Genomic DNA, 20,183 nt, shown 5'->3' on the forward strand with positions numbered 1-20,183 from the left:
GTACGATCTTTACATTGGAATGTCTTTACATTTAGTGTACTCATTTTTTGTCACACACTAAATTTATCTTATTGGCTGGAGAGGAGCCCATCAAGATGTTCTTGAACCCGGAGTACTAGTGTGATATTTACTTGTGTAGCAGGCAGTGGTTACGTCCTATAGTCCTCGCAGTACTGGAGTGATATTTACTTGTGTAGCAGGCAGTGGTTACGTCCTATAGTTCTCGCAGTACTGGTGTGATATTTACTTGTGTAGCAGGCAGTGGTTACGTCCTATAGTCTTCGCAGTACTGGAGTGATATTTACTTGTGTAGCAGGCAGTGGTTACGTCCTATAGTTCTCACAGTACTGGTGTGATATTTACTTGTGTAGCAGGCAGTGGTTACGTCGTATAGTCCTCGCAGTACTGGAGTGATATTTACTTGTGTAGAAGGCAGTGGTTACGTCATATAGTCCTCGCAGTACTGGAGTGATATTTACTTGTGTAGAAGGCAGTGGTTACGTCCTATAGTCTTCGCAGTACTGGAGTGATATTTACTTGTGTAGCAGGGACGTCCTAACGGTCGGAGGGCGTCTCCTACGATTCGGCGTGAACGTTACTTTGCAATGGGTGCCCGCCCATTGTGGGGTGGTCAGCCACGATTTGGCTGACCAGCTCGCGAAAACCGCGGTCGCAACGGCGCTCGAAAATGATGAACCGTACTCATATGAAAGTGTACGATCCCTAGTCAACCAGCGCATGTTGACACTTTGGCACGACGGCTGGGATTCTTCGGACAAGGGGCGTGAGCTTTATCGGGCAATGAGGAGACCAGACAGAAGGGATGCATGGTGGCAACTTAATCGTGCGGAACAGGCAGTCCTAGCCCAGTTCCGGGTCGGCCATTGTCCAATTGGTGCTTACCTCGGACGATGGAAGGAGAACTACGACACACGGTGTCGCCACTGCATGGAGGACGATGAAACAATAGAACACATTCTTTACGAATGCAGAGTTCTGCACGAAGGACGATTGGGACAAGCTATAGATAGAGAGAATACTGGTTCATGTACGACACAGAGGCTGTCCTTGTACGGGGACAAGGCAACCTTAAGACTCACTGCTCGCTTCCTCTCACGTGCTCTAAGGGAGTAATTCTCAGCATGTTTTTCGTTGTCAATGGGGTTTCTGACTCGGCAGTGGTTACGTCCTATAGTTCTCGCAGTACTGGTGTGATATTTACTTGTGTAGCAGGCAGTGGTTACGTCCTATAGTCCTCGCAGTACTGGTGTGATATTTACTTGTGTAGCAGGCAGTGGTTACGTCCTATAGTCTTCGCAGTACTGGAGTGATATTTACTTGTGTAGCAGGCAGTGGTTACGTCGTATACATCTACAGTCTCTGGCCATCACCTAAATTGAAATTTAACTTAACACTAATAGGCCAATATTTAAACTACATGCTTATAGTTATAATGTTTTTTGTTTGGTGTAATGCACAAATTGTAAGACAAATTTCCTTACGGATAATAAAGATTATTATTATTATTATTATTATTATTATTATTATTATTATTATTATTATTATTATTATTATTACATATTACTTCCTAATGTGTCTTAAAACGAATAGATATTAATTAATAATATCGTTTTATCCCGTGCTTCTAAGAATGTGCGCTTATAATACTGTCTCTAATTCAGTCACAAGAAGCACTGGCACTTGATTTCCAACATCAATTCGGTCCAACACCAAGCCGTGTTTATGCCTTCTCCCATTTAGCTCGAGCCTGTCACACAAGTCCTGGGTTGGATCCCCATACTAAATGAAATATAGATGTTAAATGTTTTCTTGGAGGTTCAGCGAGCACCTATTTAAATTATTCCGATAGCGGATTCCAGCGGTGGTTGATTTTGAAACCAATACGATGCCAATGCCCATACATTCTCATCGTATGACCTCAAAACCATCCATTCGAAGTTTTTTGTTTGTTTTCTTGCGGTCAGGGGCGTAACTAGGGATTTGGGGGCCCGGGGGGATTGACTTCTTTGGGAGCCCCTTGCATTTTGACATTCGACATATGTCATGAGATAATGTACGCAAAAATATATAAGCCCCAAATCAAATTGGTTCAGTATATCAGTAAACTTAACAAAAAGTAATCATCAAGACTCTTTTAATGAATAATACCGTTGTTTATTAGTTAAATAATGCACAAGTGACAAATCTAAATTGATATCGCTTCACGTCGTGCATTCTGTGCAGCAAAGAAATCTATAACATCATCTACATCGATACTTTCTAGTATTTGTGACTTCACTGATATTAAATCTATGATAAGCCTTTCTTGCGTCATTGTGCTCCTGAGATACTTTTTGATGAGCTTGAGCTTTGAGAATGATCTCTCACATGACGTAATGTCCTAATGGAAGTGGCCTGAGTTAGCGGTATTCGGAGGAGGTTGCAAAATCTGAGCACACGTAATTCCCATATGAAGCCTGTTTCCTCAATATGTCTATTGGTGATTGTATTACTGTTTGTTGATGAAAAGTGCTCGTGCATAAATGACATCATTGAAAAAGCTATTTTCCATTTATTTCATCATACAAACAGGAAAAGTAGCACAGTTTGTCACAAGCGTGTCTTCTAACAGGTGTCTTGGTTCAAGAAGAAACCCAAAGGTATCCATTTTCTTTCCAGCTTTTGGAATCTGCCCTTCATCTCCATATGAAATCTGTCCAGCACTTCTGTCACAACACGTTTGAATTGCAGTTGTATTGACAGTCATACATTAGAACTCAACTTCCCATCAAGTCTTTTCTTTCATATGGTTGTTTTGATTACAGGGAATCCATAGTATTCACTACCTTCTTTTGCTTTTTCGATGGATTGGGTTTTTGTCAGTTTCTCATCATTTTGCAGAAAGCATGAAAGGGTACTAATTTCTTTAGCAGATTCCCGTATATGCAGTCCAGACTTTTGTAGTTTCTTCCGAACTATATTAATTGGGCACAGTAGCTTTGACCAGAATTCCAGATAGGCAAAAAATTCTTAATTTTCCACTGCATGAAGAAGATTCTGTGCTAATATTATATGGCATTACGTCATTGTTGGTTGTTTATGTTTTGTGCGAAAGCAAAAGGATTCAGGGTATACAAAAGTGGGAAAGATCCATATCTCGTTATGCTCGAGTATAGAAATACTCCGATAAGTGGACTGCCGTATTCACCATCACAACTGCTGACGAGTAGAAGACTCAGGGAATCATTACAACTGATCACAAACTATTGAAACCATTGGTAGCTGAAAATGCAGAGACATTACTCAACGAACGACAGTTGAAAAGCTAAGTGAAATACGATGCAAAAGCAAGACTACCTAAAGATTATTCTGTCGGAGAAGTGGCCTAAAACATGGCAGAAAGCAGTTGTCATAAAAGAAATTCAGCACCCAGATCTTACATCATAAAGACAAACAATGGAAAAACATACAAAAGAAATCAACGCTTTTTAAATAAGAGTTTCGATGAAGACATCTCTCGGTACTATGATACCGATGAAGACAATGAACTGCAAACTGTTGCAACAAACGAAACAGACAGTTATAGACCAACGTCTAGAGAACTTGTTGTGCCAGTCAAGACAACCAGAAGTGGACGAATTGTTAAAGTTTCTAGTAGACAGGGCCGGTCGCAGTGGGCGCCGCGCTTTCATAGGCCCCGCGCTAATTCCAAGTGTACATTATTAAATTAAACAATTAAAACGTATATAAAATAACAGGGTTTTCGCGACCTCCTGATTTTTCAGGGCCTCCAGGAAATCTCATGAAAAGGCAAAATATACGATAAAGTCCTGAACTTTTTTTGAATTTATTCAAATCTCCTGAAGAATAGACGAAATTGACGTTTTGGGGTGCCAATAAATAAAAAGTGGCATTGCGAGCTTTCATGTGATAAAAATTTATTGCAAAGACGAAAGTAGGCCTATTTTCTAATTCAAAAAAAAAATAATTTTGACATTATGCTTATCCCTACCCAGACTAGGCCCCGCGCGATCCGTTTCGCATAGGGCCCCGCAAATGCTAGGGCCGGCCCTGCTAGTAGATATCACTATTAAGAACTTTAAAAGGAAGGGTGTGATAATAGCTTCAATAGGAAGGATGTATTAATATTATATGATATTACGTCATTATTTTTTGTTTATGTTTTGTGCGAAAGCAAAAGGACTAGATCATTAGATGTAAATAAAAAGAGAGAGTTTCCATTGGATTGAGGAAAGATGAATAAAGGGGTAATAACTCGAGTGTGAAGTTTAATTCTGAAATTATAGACGCCAAACCCGAAAAATGGACAATTTTAGCATTGTTAAGAATAACTTTTAGTTATACTCGATTCTGTAAATTTTGCTTCAGGGTTAATTAGTGTAGCCATATAATACTCGCCATTTAGATCTATTATTAGTAAAGGTAACAAGATACCTGGAAGTCGCTGTATATCATGCAGTTTTATTCGTGGCAACAAAGTTTAAAATGGAAGGTCATTTCCACTTCCAAAAACTGATCTCGGCGGCAAAAATATTTTTAAAATATCTAGGTTTAGTCTTTGTGATAAATTTAATCCATAAATGTTGATTAAAAAAAGACACCCGTTGACACTATTTGTTAATCAAATATATTAATTTATGTATTTACAAATAAATTTCGGACACCCATTTGGGGGCCCCCCTAGGTGGGGGCCCGGGGGGATTTTAAAATTCTCCCCCCCATCCCCCCCCCCCTTAGTTACGCCACTGCTTGCGGTGGTTGATTTTGAAACCAATACGATGCCAATGCCCATACATTCTCATCGTATGACCTCAAAACCATCCATTCGAAGTTTGCTTGTTTTTTTTTTGTTTTCTTGCCGTGGTTGATTTTGAAACTCACACATTCACATACAATGTTACCTCAAAACCATCCATTCGAATAACTTTTTTTTTTAAAGTTACGATCTTTACATTGGAATGTCTTTGCATTTAGATTACTCATTTTTGTCACACACTAAATTTGTCTTATTGGCTGGAGGGGGGCCCACCAAGATGTTCTTGAACCCGGGCCCACGGGTACCTTGCTACGCCACTGTGAACGTGTAATCTTATCTAGGATTCAATACGGGTCTATCGCATCTATTTTGGCAGCAAAAGCAAAGCTTCACTAAATCTTTTTTGTTTTGTTTTCTAGAGCCTAGCTCTCAACAGTCATTTTGAGGACGATTACCAGAATTGTAATGTTTTTGTATTCTGGATCAGGCTCTTTCCACGTGCTGTTTTGTCTTTATATGTAAGATTTTTCGAATTGTATTAAGTATCAAATCACATTGTTCATTTATAAAACTGTATGATGGAATTGTTATATTGTATAGAGTCTAGAACAGCGATTCTCTACCTTTTGTTCTCGGCGACCCCTTTTTACAATCCTCCAGTCTGCCGCGACCCCTCCCCCCCCCCCGCATACACACACAGCAATAGAAGAGTAGACAAAAACAATCCATTTTTTCAATGGTCTTTGGCGACCCCTGGCAAATCATCAATCGACCCCCAAGGGGGTCGCGACCCACAGGTTGAGAACCCCTGTTCTAGAATCTAGAATATACTTAGAACATTCTCTTTTTTTCAGTTAGAAATGTAGTCCATGGGTGCCTTCTTACTAGTCTTCTGAGCCTTGGTAGCATTGTTTAGTAACGTTTAGTAAGTAGATTACGTTAGAAAACAAACTAAGCAGCTAGCTATTGGTATATTTTTTCTCAAGATGAACTATAACTAATCGACTGATTGTCTCCCCTTGTACTTATATCCTGTCTAACATTAACATCCAATAAATAAGAAAGAGCCAAAAGCCTTCTATTGTATAGATCCCTTATTATTTTAAGCTCCTCTGGCTTTTTCCAGTAGTCTACTGTTGTTCCAAGACATGTGAACATACTGTTTATGTAATGAACCTTAGAATTAGTTATTTTTTTATCTTTCCTTTTTTTTTTGGGGGGGGGGGGGAGGGGAGGGGAGGAAGTGAGAGATGTGGAGACTGTTTTTTTATATGTTATCAAAAATAAAATTGAAAAGTTATTTACTCTTCTTCTCTGCTATTTCTTTGGCCAGTGCTGATATATCTTAACCTTTAACCTTTAACCTTTTAACCTACATTCTATTTTAAATGTTATCTTATCTATTTACCTGAAAACAAAATGTATATAAAATATAATAATTCCGGAATTCACTTTGTTTTTAGTCTAGCTTGTCAGGGCCGGCCTTAGGCATAGGCAAACTAGGCAACCGCCTAGGGCCTCAGATTGGTGGGGGCCTCGCACAGGACTAAACAAAAATTTATAGAAAAAATGAGAAAATCTCAAACATAGCAGAACTCACGACTCGTCTACTAGCCTCGCTGTAAGTCTCTACTGGGATTCAAGATACCAGACGAAATGCTACGGGAATATCGCACTACATCAGGGGTTCTCAACCTGAGGGTCGCGACCCCTTTGGGGGTCGATTGACGATTTGCCAGGGGTCGCCTAAGACCATCGAAAATATGGATTGTTATTGTCTACTCTTCTATTGCTGTGTGTGTAAGGGGGGAGGGGTCGCGGAAAAGTGAGGAATTGTAAAAAGGGGTCGCCGAGCTTAAAAGGTTGAGAACCGCTGCGCTACATGAATTAATTTTATTTGACGATTTGGATATAGATGCAAGAAGGTTTAAATTCATTGCGCAATTTTTTGGTCTTTTGATTTCTCTATTTCAGTTAGGACCACCTAAATCACTTTGCCTAGGGCCTCCTATTACCTAAGACCGGCCCTGAGTCTGTAACGTGTCCTCCCATGGCCAGTTAGGTCACTGTAAAGATAGATCTGTATACAATTTCCTAAAACTTTAAAAGCTAATTGTAATGTGTCGACATGTCTAAATAGTGTGATATTGAGATAAACAGTATTAAGAAGGTGATATTGGTATTGAGATAAACCAAATGGCCTGTCAGTGAGCATATTTACACCTCTGGCACGCAAGTGAATGGCAAAGGTGAAGGTCGCTATGAGGTGAAAGAGAAAGTCAGACAAATTATGAATTTGATAAGCAAGCGACAATATTGTGAAAGCGTTACAATTCTTTTTAATGCTGTCTCTTTAGAGTATGGAACGCGTTGCGTGAATCAGCCAAGAAAAGCAATCACTTAGTAGAATTTAAGTCTTTCATTAACATGAATTACTAGATAGTTGATAATCCTTAGGTAGACACATGGATACTCGTAGGGCGTAGGTTCTAATTATATTCTTTGAAAGAACGTCATTTATTTATTAGATAAGAGTTGTGTATTTACAAAAATTCAAATTTTGTATTTCCCAAGCTTTTCAATGATGCATATAACGATGAATTGTTACTTCTGTTGTATTCATGATCTGAAAGCCTTTTTTTTGTCACCAAACATCAACTCACTCTGTCTGTCTGGTACAAATCAGGTACAGGTTATTTCTCCCACTTCACATTCTCGGATCAAGTTGAAACTTTGTACAATAATTCTTTGTCTATGACAACATATGAATCAATAAAAAACAACAAAAAAAAAACAAGCTAATCAAAAAAATAAACCCTTTAAATAATTAATTAGTCGAAATTAATTTTCAAATAAAAGACCTATAAATTGTCCAAACAGGATATAAATCTTGCAATAATGAAAGATACGGCAGTGGTTGAATTCATTATAAACGAGGTTTTTATTTTTATTTATTTTTTTTGCTTACATTTAACTTGTTGTCATTGAATTAAGTCATATAAGCCCACCATTTGCAACTTATTATCGTCCACACTTTACACATTTATTTGTATTTTGTTATTCATAGATCTAGATCTAGAGGGGCACCTTATATAAAATAGCCCATCTTCAAAACCATATTACGCATGCTTAAAACACGCACACACACACACTTATACGTATGATATGCCTTTAGATTTAATGTGTCCATTTTCGGGAGGCATAATTGTAGATCTAGATCTAGTCGTTTTAAAATGACTCTGCACACAAGTCGCCTTAGTAGTGAATGAAGGGAAAGATGGAAAGGGAAAGAGAAAAAAAGACTTGAAGAAGATAGAGAGAGAGAAATCCTCAGAATAAACTTGTACCAAATATCAACAGACAAGGGAGACATCGGACTGTTTAGTCTGTCGTGGTTTGCTTTATGTAAAGCAAGGTCTACTTTTGTCTTGATGGGGAGGCAAACAAGAGAGATAACATTGCAATTCAATCTTATTAGTATGTTCTGCTTACCTCCCTTGAAATTAATGACTAAATTATTTCTTTTTTACAATTTTCCTGAAGTAGTGTAGGCTACTTTCGAATTTCGATGTCCACGGTAGGAAAAAGCAGCTAAGGACGCTAAAACTGAAATTCAATATCGCCTACAGAATAAAAGCTAGAAATAGAAAGCATAGATATTTATATTGTATGATACCAGAAAGTTACCAAAAAAAAAAAAAAAGATTCAACTGAAAAATACATTGCTTATCAATGCAAGAATCTCAACCGTAGATTATATGATGCCAAGTGCGCCAGGTCCTCGTGATCCCCACCCTATCTTTTCTTTATAAAATAGATGCAACAGCGAAAATAATTTTTTTCTTTTTTTTTTTCCAACTATTGTGAATTCATTGTTAAAGTGCCGGTAAAACTAATTTGCAATAGAAAGTATTAATTTAACAGAAAGAAATTAGAAATAAATCTTACGTAAAACTATCAAAACTATCAACATTTTTTTTTTAATAGAAATTTAGTTTTTTTCCATTAATTGCCAAATTAGAGTCGCAAATTTTTCATCGGTGATCGCAATTAATTCTTGATTAAGTCCGAAAAACACTTCGCTCTCATATAACCACACTTACCGCAATTGTCAGAAATATGCAAAGAAGACTATATTTTGAACTGAGTCATCAAGCCGATATCTTTATTTGTTTTTAACTCAAGATCTCAAACCGGTCCCTGCTTCAGAAGTTCAGAGGTTTCTTAAGAAACTGCGACAAAACCGTTAAGGTCTCAATGTATCTTTCGCTCCAGACAAGATTTGTATTTGTCACTGGTAGATTCTATATTCTGAGTACTATTTCATAAACGCACAAATGTTAAATGCCTTGCTACCAATCCGTTCGAAAAATGTAAGTTCCCCAAGGTAGCTAAAGATACATTTTCATCATGCTTTGGTAGGGAGGTGGGATATCCTATGAAACGTCTTCTTAAAATGAAATATGCACAAATGTTTAAACTTCTTTTAAAACTTAAAAAAAAAGGATTTTTAATACATGATTTCAAAGACACCATGTTGCTGCATAGTTAAACAGTCTTCTTCATTAAATTATAATAGAAGAATGTGTATGTCACAATAATATTAACAACAGACAATAGTTGATCAAAATTTATATATATATATAATTATCTTCGTCGCTCAATAGTTTGGACGAGAAGAAGAATTAAAGAAAAGAGCACTCTCTTATTTCTGCGGATAATCACCCCAAGAAAAAACAAGAGGGGGTGTGGAAAACAAGTAATCACCCGTCAATAAATAGCAGGGCCGGACATAATCATTGTGGGGCCTTAAGCGAAACGGATTTCGCGGGACCATGTTTGGGTAGGGAAGCGGATAATAAGTGAAATTTAAAACTTTGTATTACAAAATAAAATCGTCTATGCATTTTATTCATTCTTTACTACGTACAGAATTACTTTACGAGCCTTGCGTGTAGCGGAGTCCTACATAGATCACGCTCAATAGCAAGAATTACCAAATGTTTCAATCCATTTTTGAGAATTGTTGACCTCAAGTAATTCTTCATTAGTTTGAGGCGCGAGAAGCTTCTTTCACCAGATTACACAATTACGGCTAATGCATAAAGCCGTTTTTATTTATCGCGCGTTGTCATATTGAATGACATCCCAAAATGACAATTTTTGTCTATATATTCCGTATATTTTAAGGACCTTTTCGTATCTCTTGCAATTTCGGGAGATTTCCAGGAGCTCCTGGTAAATCGACAGGAAGGTGCGGGAAATCTGTTTTAAGTTATTTAATAATTTATAAACCTTGAATTAGCGTGGGTCCTATGAAAGTGCGGGTCCTATAAAAGTGCTGGGCCCACTGCGGCCGCATAGGTTGCAGTGGCCTTAGGGCCCTGCAAAATAGTGGCTTATGCTACGCCGCCGGTCGACTAGTATTAAATAAAAGCTCAAAATACAGTCGAACAGTCGACGGTTACGGGACCAGGGAGGATGTCGGATTGCCTAAAACGTCGGATAAGCAAAGTTAAGACTAAGACTAAGAAGATGACTAAGACTAAGAAGATGACTAAGACTAAGAAGATGACTAAGACTAAGAAGAAGACTACGTCTAAGAAGAAGACTAAGACAAAGACTAAGAAGAAGACTAAAAACAAAGACTAAGAAGAAGACTAAGACAAAGACTAAGAAGAAGACTAAGACTAATGGAAATGAGTTGTGTTAGCTTCAAAGAATTTCACCGTATATATCCCGTAAATTGGGATGTAATAAGCTATTCTTTTAGACTTTCAATGCTATAAAAAAAATATTTTCTGAAAAGGTACTTTGAAATATATGATTATTGTTGGAGAAATCTTTTTAGTTACCAAAGATTGTGGCGCTTCCTGTGGTGTCTAATACAGAGAAACCAAACGGAGGTAACACTGAACGAAATCCAATAACACCAGCGAAAGGCCGAACAATCAATATAACCTAATGGAGGCTGGTACTTATTGTGGAACAAGACGTTTAATAGCCACGAAGGGAACCGTCGAATGCCAACTCCCTACGTTCATAAAAAGCTTCCTATCTCTAAGACGTCCTAAAGTGGTCTGTTCACATCGGCTGATATATCTCCCCCTAAAACCTAGTCTTGTTTTTTCCTAATCACGTCATTGTCTCTAAGTCAAAACTTCCCCTATTACCGAAACAAATGACTAATTCCTAATCGTGCCATAACAATTGATATTTTTAAAAAAGTAAAGTTTCCCTTTCAGACCTTGCAATCCATGGGGTAGATAATGTTAAGGTCACCTGTTTCTATGACCAACGGTTAACGAGCAGGGATTCATGTGGCCAGCACAACGACCAACCATCTTTACTTTCCCTAACTAAAGTCAGTTACACATTAGAGTTGGGTGGACTGAGGAGCGCCCTACAAATCCCGAAATTCTAAATCCCACTCTTCATCGAGATTCGAACCCAGGACCCCAGGTTCTGAAACCGAGCGCTTAACCACTCAGCCACCGAGCCCCCATAAATTGATATAAAATGAGACAAAAAGAACGTTTCTTGTAAGAGCTGCATATAGAGATATTTGTTTTTTGTTTTCATTATATCATTCAGCGCCGCCTACAACTTACAATAAATATGCCCACATTCTTTCCACTACACCCTCATCTTATATTTTTTATTGGAAAACAGACCGACACCTGCCCCCGGATGACGCGTAGTAGCGTTTTAAACTCGTCATTAAGACAATTAAGTGCCAGCTTGTTGATGATATCCGTTCCTTACACTCTTTCGACTTGTTGATCGCTTGGTCTTAGTTTCAGAGGAAATAGAAATCGTGCACACATTTATTATAACATGATAACAGTGAAACCTTGGTCTTAGTTTCAGAGGAAATAGAAATCGTGCACACATTTATTATAACATGATTGCAGTGAAACCTTGGTCTTAGTTTCAGAGGAAATAGAAATCGTGCACACATTTATTATAACATGATAACAGTGAAACCTTGGTCTTAGTTTCAGAGGAAATAGAAATCGTGCACACATTTATTATAACATGATTGCAGTGAAACCTTGATCTTAGTTTCAGAGGAAATAGGAATCGTGCACACATTTATTATAACATGATTGCAGTGAAACCTTGATCTTAGTTTCAGAGGAAATAGAAATCGTGCACACATTTATTATAACATGATTGCAGTGAAACCTTGATCTTAGTTTCAGAGGAAATAGAAATCGTGCACACATTTATTATAACATGATTGCAGTGAAACCTTGATCTTAGTTTCAGAGGAAATAGAAATCGTGCACACATTTATTATAACATGATTGCAGTGAAACCTTGATCTTAGTTTCAGAGGAAATAGAAATCGTGCACACATTTATTATAACATGATTGCAGTGAAACCTTGATCTTAGTTTCAGAGGAAATAGAAATCGTGCACACATTTATTATAACATGATTGCAGTGAAACCTTGATCTTAGTTTCAGAGGAAATAGGAATTGTGCACACATTTATTATAACATGATAACAGTGAAACCTTGATCTTAGTTTCAGAGGAAATAGGAATCGTACACACATTTATTATAACATGATAACAATGAAACCTTGATCTTAGTTTCAGAGGAAATAGGAATCGTGCACACATTTATTATAACATGATAACAGTGAAACCTTGAAACAGAAAATGAGTTCATCAAACTAGAATGCACAGTTCGGTAACTTCTCTGTTCTGGGTGTTAATTCTATATCTGCAAAGCCAGAAGTGAAGCGTGAACTCTACAGGATTTGACTTTGGTGTGTCGGCAAGCTGGAAACGGAGATGCTGAAGTATCTGGGGAAGCTTTTTAAGCTCCCAAAGCCAGACGATTTCCACCACTGTGGGCTGCAGAAATGTATAATTCCTGAACCAGAACAGTGCATGAACTCATTAGAGTTGGGGTAGATTCAGAGGCGCCTAAGGATCCCAAAATTAAATATCCCATTCTCCACTTGATTAGATAGAGAGATAGATAGATGGATAGATGATTAGATGGATGGATAGATAGATAGATAGATAGATAGATAGATAGATAGATAGATAGATAGATAGATAGATAGATAGATAGATAGATAGATAGATTTCGCAAAGAAAATAAAAGTAGAGTGTTAAAATGGGTTTACCGGTACAGCCGACATATTCATTTCTACAATATAAAGTAGAAAGTAAGGCGTTTGTATGTATGTAAGTATGTATGTATGTATGTATGTGTGTATGTATGTATGTATGTATGTATGTATGGTATGTATGTATGTATGTATGTATGTGTGTATGTGTGTATGTGTGTATGTGTGTTTGTAAGTATGTATGTATGTATGTATGTCGGTAGGTAGGTAGTTATGCATGTGTATGTATGTATGTATGAATATATGTATGTATGTATCGAATAAAAATTAAAACCGTGTGACCAATGTTGATAAATATTGGCATAAATGGTCCTTGGATGCTAACGGGAAAACTAACAAATGCAAAGTAGCCCTAAAAAATGAAGACCCTAAAAAAAAACAAATCGCCCAACTCTATAAAAGCATTAGCGCCTACTATTTCATGGATCAAGGTCATATAGCCATGTTTACATGAGACAAGACCGAAAGGTCACGCATGCGCAGATCAGAAAATCTCGCGAAAGCTAAATGTTAGATCTAATTCAATGAACTACTATTGGCAAAGATAGTTGTTGTTGGTGTTGGTGTTTTTACTTTAACACATGAACATACAACATATAGTCCATTCATTTAATTATTTAATCAAATTAGCCTTCAAATTTATGTTTCAAAAGCATTTTATTTCCCATTCACCGATAACTAAAAATGTCTATCTAAGCAGCAGGTCAAGCTTTGCATAAAAAGATGCTTCAACATGTTACTGGATGGTGCAATAACCTGTGTTTTCCTAATTCTGTCACATGAATTTATCATGTTTAAAACAGATTTCTGTTTTCTTTTGAGTTCACTTGAGCAAAAGAAAAAATAGCTTTATAGCTTTGAGATAAGTGGTTAGCCTGGTGCTTCTCAAAATTTTACAAGTGGTGCCCCCTAAACCAAAAAAAAAAAAAAAAAGGGTGGTCCTTCTAAAAAAAAAAGTAAAGTTCCCATTTGATGATATATAGTTCATCTGTTCATGTGGCACACGTTTAACGAGGGTTTTATGTAGCCAACATAATGACCAAGCACCTTTACTTTTCCCCAACTAATGCCAGGTATCGATTAGAGCCTAGTGGACTCAGAGACGCCCTAAAGGTCCCGAAATTAAAAATCCCAGTGTTCACCAGTGTTTGGAAGCCAACCGCTTTACCAATCAGCCACTGCGCCTCAGGGTCTAGTTAAGACTGAAATCTCCTACAGCCAAACGTTTTCCTGCATTCTATGCTTCCAAATTTCATTCACCTGGCGCATACAAATCGCATTCTTTGAGCATGTCGAGAGCGTATCAATTAAAAAAAAAAGACTGTTTTTTACGTTAGAAATGTAGGCAGACTCCTGAAAGATATTGATAACAATGTTTTCTTTAATTGAAAATTTTTACTCCTTTATTCAAGTCAAAACTTTATGGAGGGTGGGCGGAAGGTGGAAGGTGGAGCCTGAAAGCGAACCTCTAAAACGGCTCTATTTTCCTAAAAATCTAACAGTTGATGTATATTGCTGAGAAAAGAATCGCTAGCTCGTTGGTCTGTCGAGGGAAACTCTAGTGTGATCGTTATAATCGTTATAATTTTTTAAGTATTAAAAAAAAATGTGTCTAGAGAACTAGATATAGGTATAGATTCAGCATCGGTTTTTGAAAAGGCAATCGCGTTCATAAAAGGACTATCGCATTATTGATTCAAGAGTTTAAAAAATTATGTTCAGGACAATGTTTGGGCATCGTCTTCTAAGTGTAAAGGCCTTTCATTGGAATATTATCAAGTGTAGTAGATCTAAACATTCGCTTAACCATAAATCTTTCTCGGGAGGACGGCGGGGGAGAAGGCTGGGTAAAAATATTCTATTGTATTTTAATCTAACATTCATTAGTTATTAAGAGAAAAACAATCTCTATAAGCTGTATAAGGGAGGTATTGTATTTTTTAAATGTATTTTTTTAAATGTTTTTCTTCTAAGCCTATCTTGTTGCAGACGTATCTGACAAAGTTAGTTTTTACATTTTCTCACAGGTGACGAAATGACGCCACTTAGTTAAATTATTTCATTTTGAAACATTGGTCTTAATATCATTTTTACTAGATTAATAGTAATTCATATTTTCATACTGAATAAAGTAAGCAAGGACTTTCTGATTCTCCCACAGTTTGAGAAACGCTGGATAAGTCCTTGTTCTTCTTCCCACGCCAACTTAGCGTTAAGTTAACATGAGTCGCTTGAGTCAGAGATCAAGGGTTATAAGTTTGTTCCTTCTGTAGAAAAGAAAATGTACGTTACGACATAAGCTTACGACTTCCAAAGTCTTCTTCTTGGGTTGTCTTTAAAGGGGGGGGGGGGTGATGCGTCTAATTTAGAACCAGCTTTTATATCTTTCTGGACCTGAGTGTTTCAACGTCCGGTTCATAATGACATCCGGTTTGTAGTGACATCCGGTTTGTAAAATAATTATTGAACTGTCTTAGTACACGATTTCTGTCGTAAGTAATATAATTGTAGTTATTAAATGGCTTTTAATCAACACTAATAACAGTTAACTCAGGTGTCAGTCAATAAAGTCGCTTTTGTCAATAATATATTTATGTGACCAAGCATTAGTGCTTGATGGCTGAGTGGTAAAGATCTGGAAGAGATAGCCTACGTTAGTGACTTTCTACCAAATTGCATTAGCGGGAGACTATTAGAAGATAATAATAATTGCTAATTATAATTAACATTTAAAAACAAGACAAGGAACAAAAGTTTCACAAAACAATTTAGATGAGTTACTGAAATAGGAAACATATTGGAAAATGTCTTTATATTGAGATACGTCGTACATACCATTTTAACACATCAATAAAATAATAACTAATTTTCTTGCTTATGGTTTAGGTTAATTAAAATATTTTTTGAGAAACATATCCGATCTTCGTGGTCAAGAATGAACACAATCTCATTTTCAATTACCATGAATCACTTTTGCATTATTGACTATTGCTTTTTATCTGCTTTTGGTCTAAGTTTGTTGTCCAATCTATTTTCTGTAATTTCGGCCATCCTCGTATTTAGTTTTTAATCCGATCTATTATGAGAATAGAATAGAATATGAAATTAACTCAAATGTTATTTAACATATGTTAGGTTAATACTAAAAAATATATCCTCTTTATTGGAATATCTCAACTACTACTAATAATAATAATAATACTAAAAGACTAGATCTAACCCTCCCACCCACCCCCCCTGAAAAGATAATAGGCTCTATTTAAATCTATTGTTTTCATAAGTGAATTATGTACAATAAAAAAATACAACCTAACCAAACCTACTAAACATAAAGACATTAGAACTCCCAAGAGAGATAAGTGTATAACAGTTCTCAAAACGCTAAACTTTCAACAACAAAACAAATAGCCTGTTATAACACTAATTCAGATGGAAGTAGGAGTGCACTTTCCTCTCAAGCGCCATGACAGCATGAGTCGTATTCTTATATTACCTTATCATCTCATCATAATGATAAGAGAAACAAGGAGAAATGAGATAAGTCAATAAGTTCTTTAAAAAAAAAAGTATTTTTAAGAAATTGTAATATGTGACTTAATTACTTAATCCTTTTCTTATGCTTTCAATTTACGCTCATTTGATTATGTCGCAAAAAAAACCTTCATTAATTCTTAATTGTCTGTATTTTAACCGAACGACTAATTAATTTCTGCTAATTAGTTATTAAACGCTTGCTTAGAATGTTCATTTAATTAGTAAACGCGAGAAATATGTGCTGAAAGTTATTCAAAACGATGTTTCTGTACATTCTCACCAACAAAAAAAAATATATATTCAAGACGAACATTAGTGGACACCTGTTGGTTGTGAGACACCACAGAGTAGCAGCATACTTACCTGGCTAGTAGAAACCGATGCGGAACTGGGCCATACTAGAGGGCGCTGCTCTATTATCTTACAACTTTACTAGGAGCGGTGCTCACTAATATGAATTTTCTATTATTAGCTGCCCCCGAAAGGGAAATAGACGCTATTAGTTTTGTGTGGTCCGTCTGTCCGTCCCGTTTAGATCTCGTAAACTAGAAAAGATATTGATAATCCGACATCTTGATATTTTAGACCATTCAAAGTTCTGATGCAACGGCTACTTTTTTCTTTTCTGAAAAAAAAAAAATTAATTCTAAAATCAACTATGCAAGTAGTTTTTTTTCTTTCAAATACACCATTTTTACAACTATTCACTATTAATAGTAACAAACACAGGAGGTTATTTAGTAAGGGAGATTACTCTTTACTATATTTTAATACATTTATGCAAACGGTTTTAGATTCGATTTTTTGTCAAAAAAAAATTTTTTTTTAACAATTGTATTGTTAAGTTTTTGTAACTTTTGTCGTACTAACTACTACATTTACAAAAAAAAAAAAGTGTTTACTTTTATTTTTAATCTATTTAGAATACATATAAGTGAAACATTATTTAAAACAACAATTAATAAGTAGTTTTTCAAACAACCCTCTTAGCACCAGTCGTGCACAGACACACCGAAACACTGAACAAACGGAAGAGGATATATTTTTTTTTTAAAGGAAATGTTTTTTCTTGAGATTGACTCTTTACAGAACAATTATATCAATGAGATAATCATTAGATGTCATTAATTAAGCCAGGTTCATATCTAACTTCTCCTACACTTTCACCTTTCCCTTGGTCTGCTGGACCGCTGGGCCACCACACAAGATCTGTCAACCTTCTTTCTCCATTCTTCTGTCATTTGCTTTTGATAAAATTTTATTCTGATATTGTTTCTAAAAATATTTAAACCTACCATTTTACCTGCCTGGGTGGACCACTACGGGGGCCGTTTTTGATTTTGTGTTTCCACTTAAACTGTCTTTGTAACCTTGTTGTTATTTTTTTTTCGGGAACGTTCTTACCACATAAATAAGAACATCATGTTTATGTCATTTTTTGAATATTGTCTACACTTTACACACATGTATAAAAATATCTTTGATATGTGTTTCTGTAAAAAAAATCACAACAAGTGCTCCTTCTTCCCTAGTGCTTTTATTAAGTGTACTAGTATCAATTAGTTTGGATCAGTTATGCAATTAAATTTGCAATAGATCTAGACTAACAATTTTTTTTTTAAAAAGTAATAGTATAAGCTGAATAAGTCCCCTTTGTAAATCGTCGTCTGAGTCTTACTGAACACAGCATGAAAAATAGGACGAGACTATAGAAAGAATAGATAACTATACAATCCTCCATATTCATAGGCTCTCCACTAGCAGAGTGGTTACCGTGTTGGCTTGAGAAGGCTTGAGCCATGAGTTCGAATTCAGGTAGTTCCCCTCCATTAATTCTTAATTGTCTGCATTTTAAACTAACGTCTTATTAATTTCTGCTAATTAGTTATTAAACGCTTACTTAGAATGTTCATTTAATTAGTAAACGAGGATGTGTTGATGCTTCAATATGCACAGTACGGAGACTCTTCGAGGGACCAGATACCATCTTATGGGGTAGCGAGTGGGGCCATTACCCCAGCCCCGAGCATGAGAGGGGTCCCGCCATAGGAGATTCCCTTGTCACCATCAGCTTCGGAAATCAGAATAGTTCTCATATACGAGAGACTTTTTACTTAAGTTTTGTTAGCCTAACCCTGCAACTATATGATATCAATTACCATGAAAGGTTTTAATTATATCATTTTTTATTTCGAAATACCGTATTGTCATTACATATGAAGGTAGTTTATTTAGTAGCAATGATAGAGGTGGGCTGGGCCGCTAGCATGATATGGTACGGCTCCCGGGCCCCCGTATCACATTCACCCGGGTATTTGCCTTCGACATACGAACGTCACGCCCGGGTCCAGCGTACTGTTCAAAACCGCCTCTAGAAAGGCTGTAGGCTGGGTATTACTGTCGGACACACATTTTAAATTTAAATTTATTGTGACCAAATGCAAGCTGGGTTGTTCACATTAAAATATTTTTTTTTCTTTTCCAGCTCTGGTCGTGCGATTCTTGACCAACAGATTCATCTGGGAATACGATCCTACACTAGGTGAGCTACAGCTTAAATGGAAGAATAGACATTTAAAAAATAAAATTAAGTAAATAAAATCGTAACTGCTAAATATAAAAAACATTGTCAACAAACAAACAAGTTTAATTATTTGGAATTAAAGCATTTTAAAAATCTCTCCTGTCAGAACGAAGTTATAAGCACCACACCATATTGGATGACGAGCATACGTTAATAGAGATACTGGACACAGCTGGACAGGTCAGTTTTGTTATATTTTAAGAACCTTTCTGATGACCTTCTCTTCATCGACATCCTTTAACTTCCACATTTTGTTTTTGTATTAAATTACTTAAAGTCCAGGTATCCAGTTTCCTTCGGTACCCTATCAGCATTATTTCACCATTCCAGTTTTTTTTTTAGTCTGAAAAAGTGCGAGGCAACAGCCTTTCATTCTTCAATTCATTCTAACTCTGACATCTTTCATTTCGCTATGAAATAGGTTTTTTAGCCGGCTCCTGTTTCACACACATTTCATGTAGGCTCATTTCTGCTCGTAGTTTCTTGTTGTTTTACTTTTGAACGCGCAATTTGCTGAGAGAAATGTATTTATCGAAAAGTGTAAATCCGTGTTTGTTCTTTACTTTTAAAGCCATAACTAGAAAGGAGTGATAGTATTAAGCGTTGTCACATTTTTCGAATATCTGTTTGGTTATTACATCATAGGTATATTATGTTAACTGGAGACTAAAATTCGTCTAAGTCATTGGTTTTTATTGTTTCTTGCTGATTTGGGCTCTGACGACTATGTATGCATGCATGACTTTGTCCTAGCGTATGGAATTAGAAATATTCATATTTTTTTAATTATTATTAGCTTTAAAGAAAGTAAAACTCTTTCCCTTCAGAACTGACACTAGGGAAGATGGAGTACCTATAAGAATAAGTCCTAGCATATGGAATAAGATATAGGCCTTTATGTTTGAATGCTGTACTATGTTGTTTTTTTCATTGGCTCATTGTTGAGTGTATTATTGGTGTTGTACGTTTTGGTAGTTTGGTTGTGCTACAAATGTGTGAATCTAATTAAATGTGAAGAATCATTTGTTATTATTGAGGATTCTTTTAAAAGGAAGGCAAATCCATAAATTATATGATTCCTGGGTTGTGTGCGTGGTGTACAGAATACAAGTTTAGTAAACTGGTCGTGGACAACACAT

General features: G+C 36.3%; 1 protein-coding gene across 1 annotated transcript in view; it reads left to right on the top strand.

The window, feature by feature from the left end:
• LOC106054399 (ras-related and estrogen-regulated growth inhibitor-like) overlaps positions 1 to 20,183 on the top strand; it is a 42,540-nt gene that overhangs the window by 16,032 nt on the left and 6,325 nt on the right. Inside the window, exons 2-3 of the mRNA XM_056045214.1 lie at positions 18,946 to 19,002; positions 19,151 to 19,224. Of these exons, the coding sequence (XP_055901189.1) occupies positions 18,946 to 19,002; positions 19,151 to 19,224 (131 nt within the window). The remainder of the gene's footprint in view (positions 1 to 18,945; positions 19,003 to 19,150; positions 19,225 to 20,183) is intronic.

This window comes from Biomphalaria glabrata, chromosome 10 (genome assembly GCF_947242115.1).
Source record: "Biomphalaria glabrata chromosome 10, xgBioGlab47.1, whole genome shotgun sequence".
NCBI classification, from domain to species: Eukaryota; Metazoa; Mollusca; class Gastropoda; family Planorbidae; genus Biomphalaria; species Biomphalaria glabrata.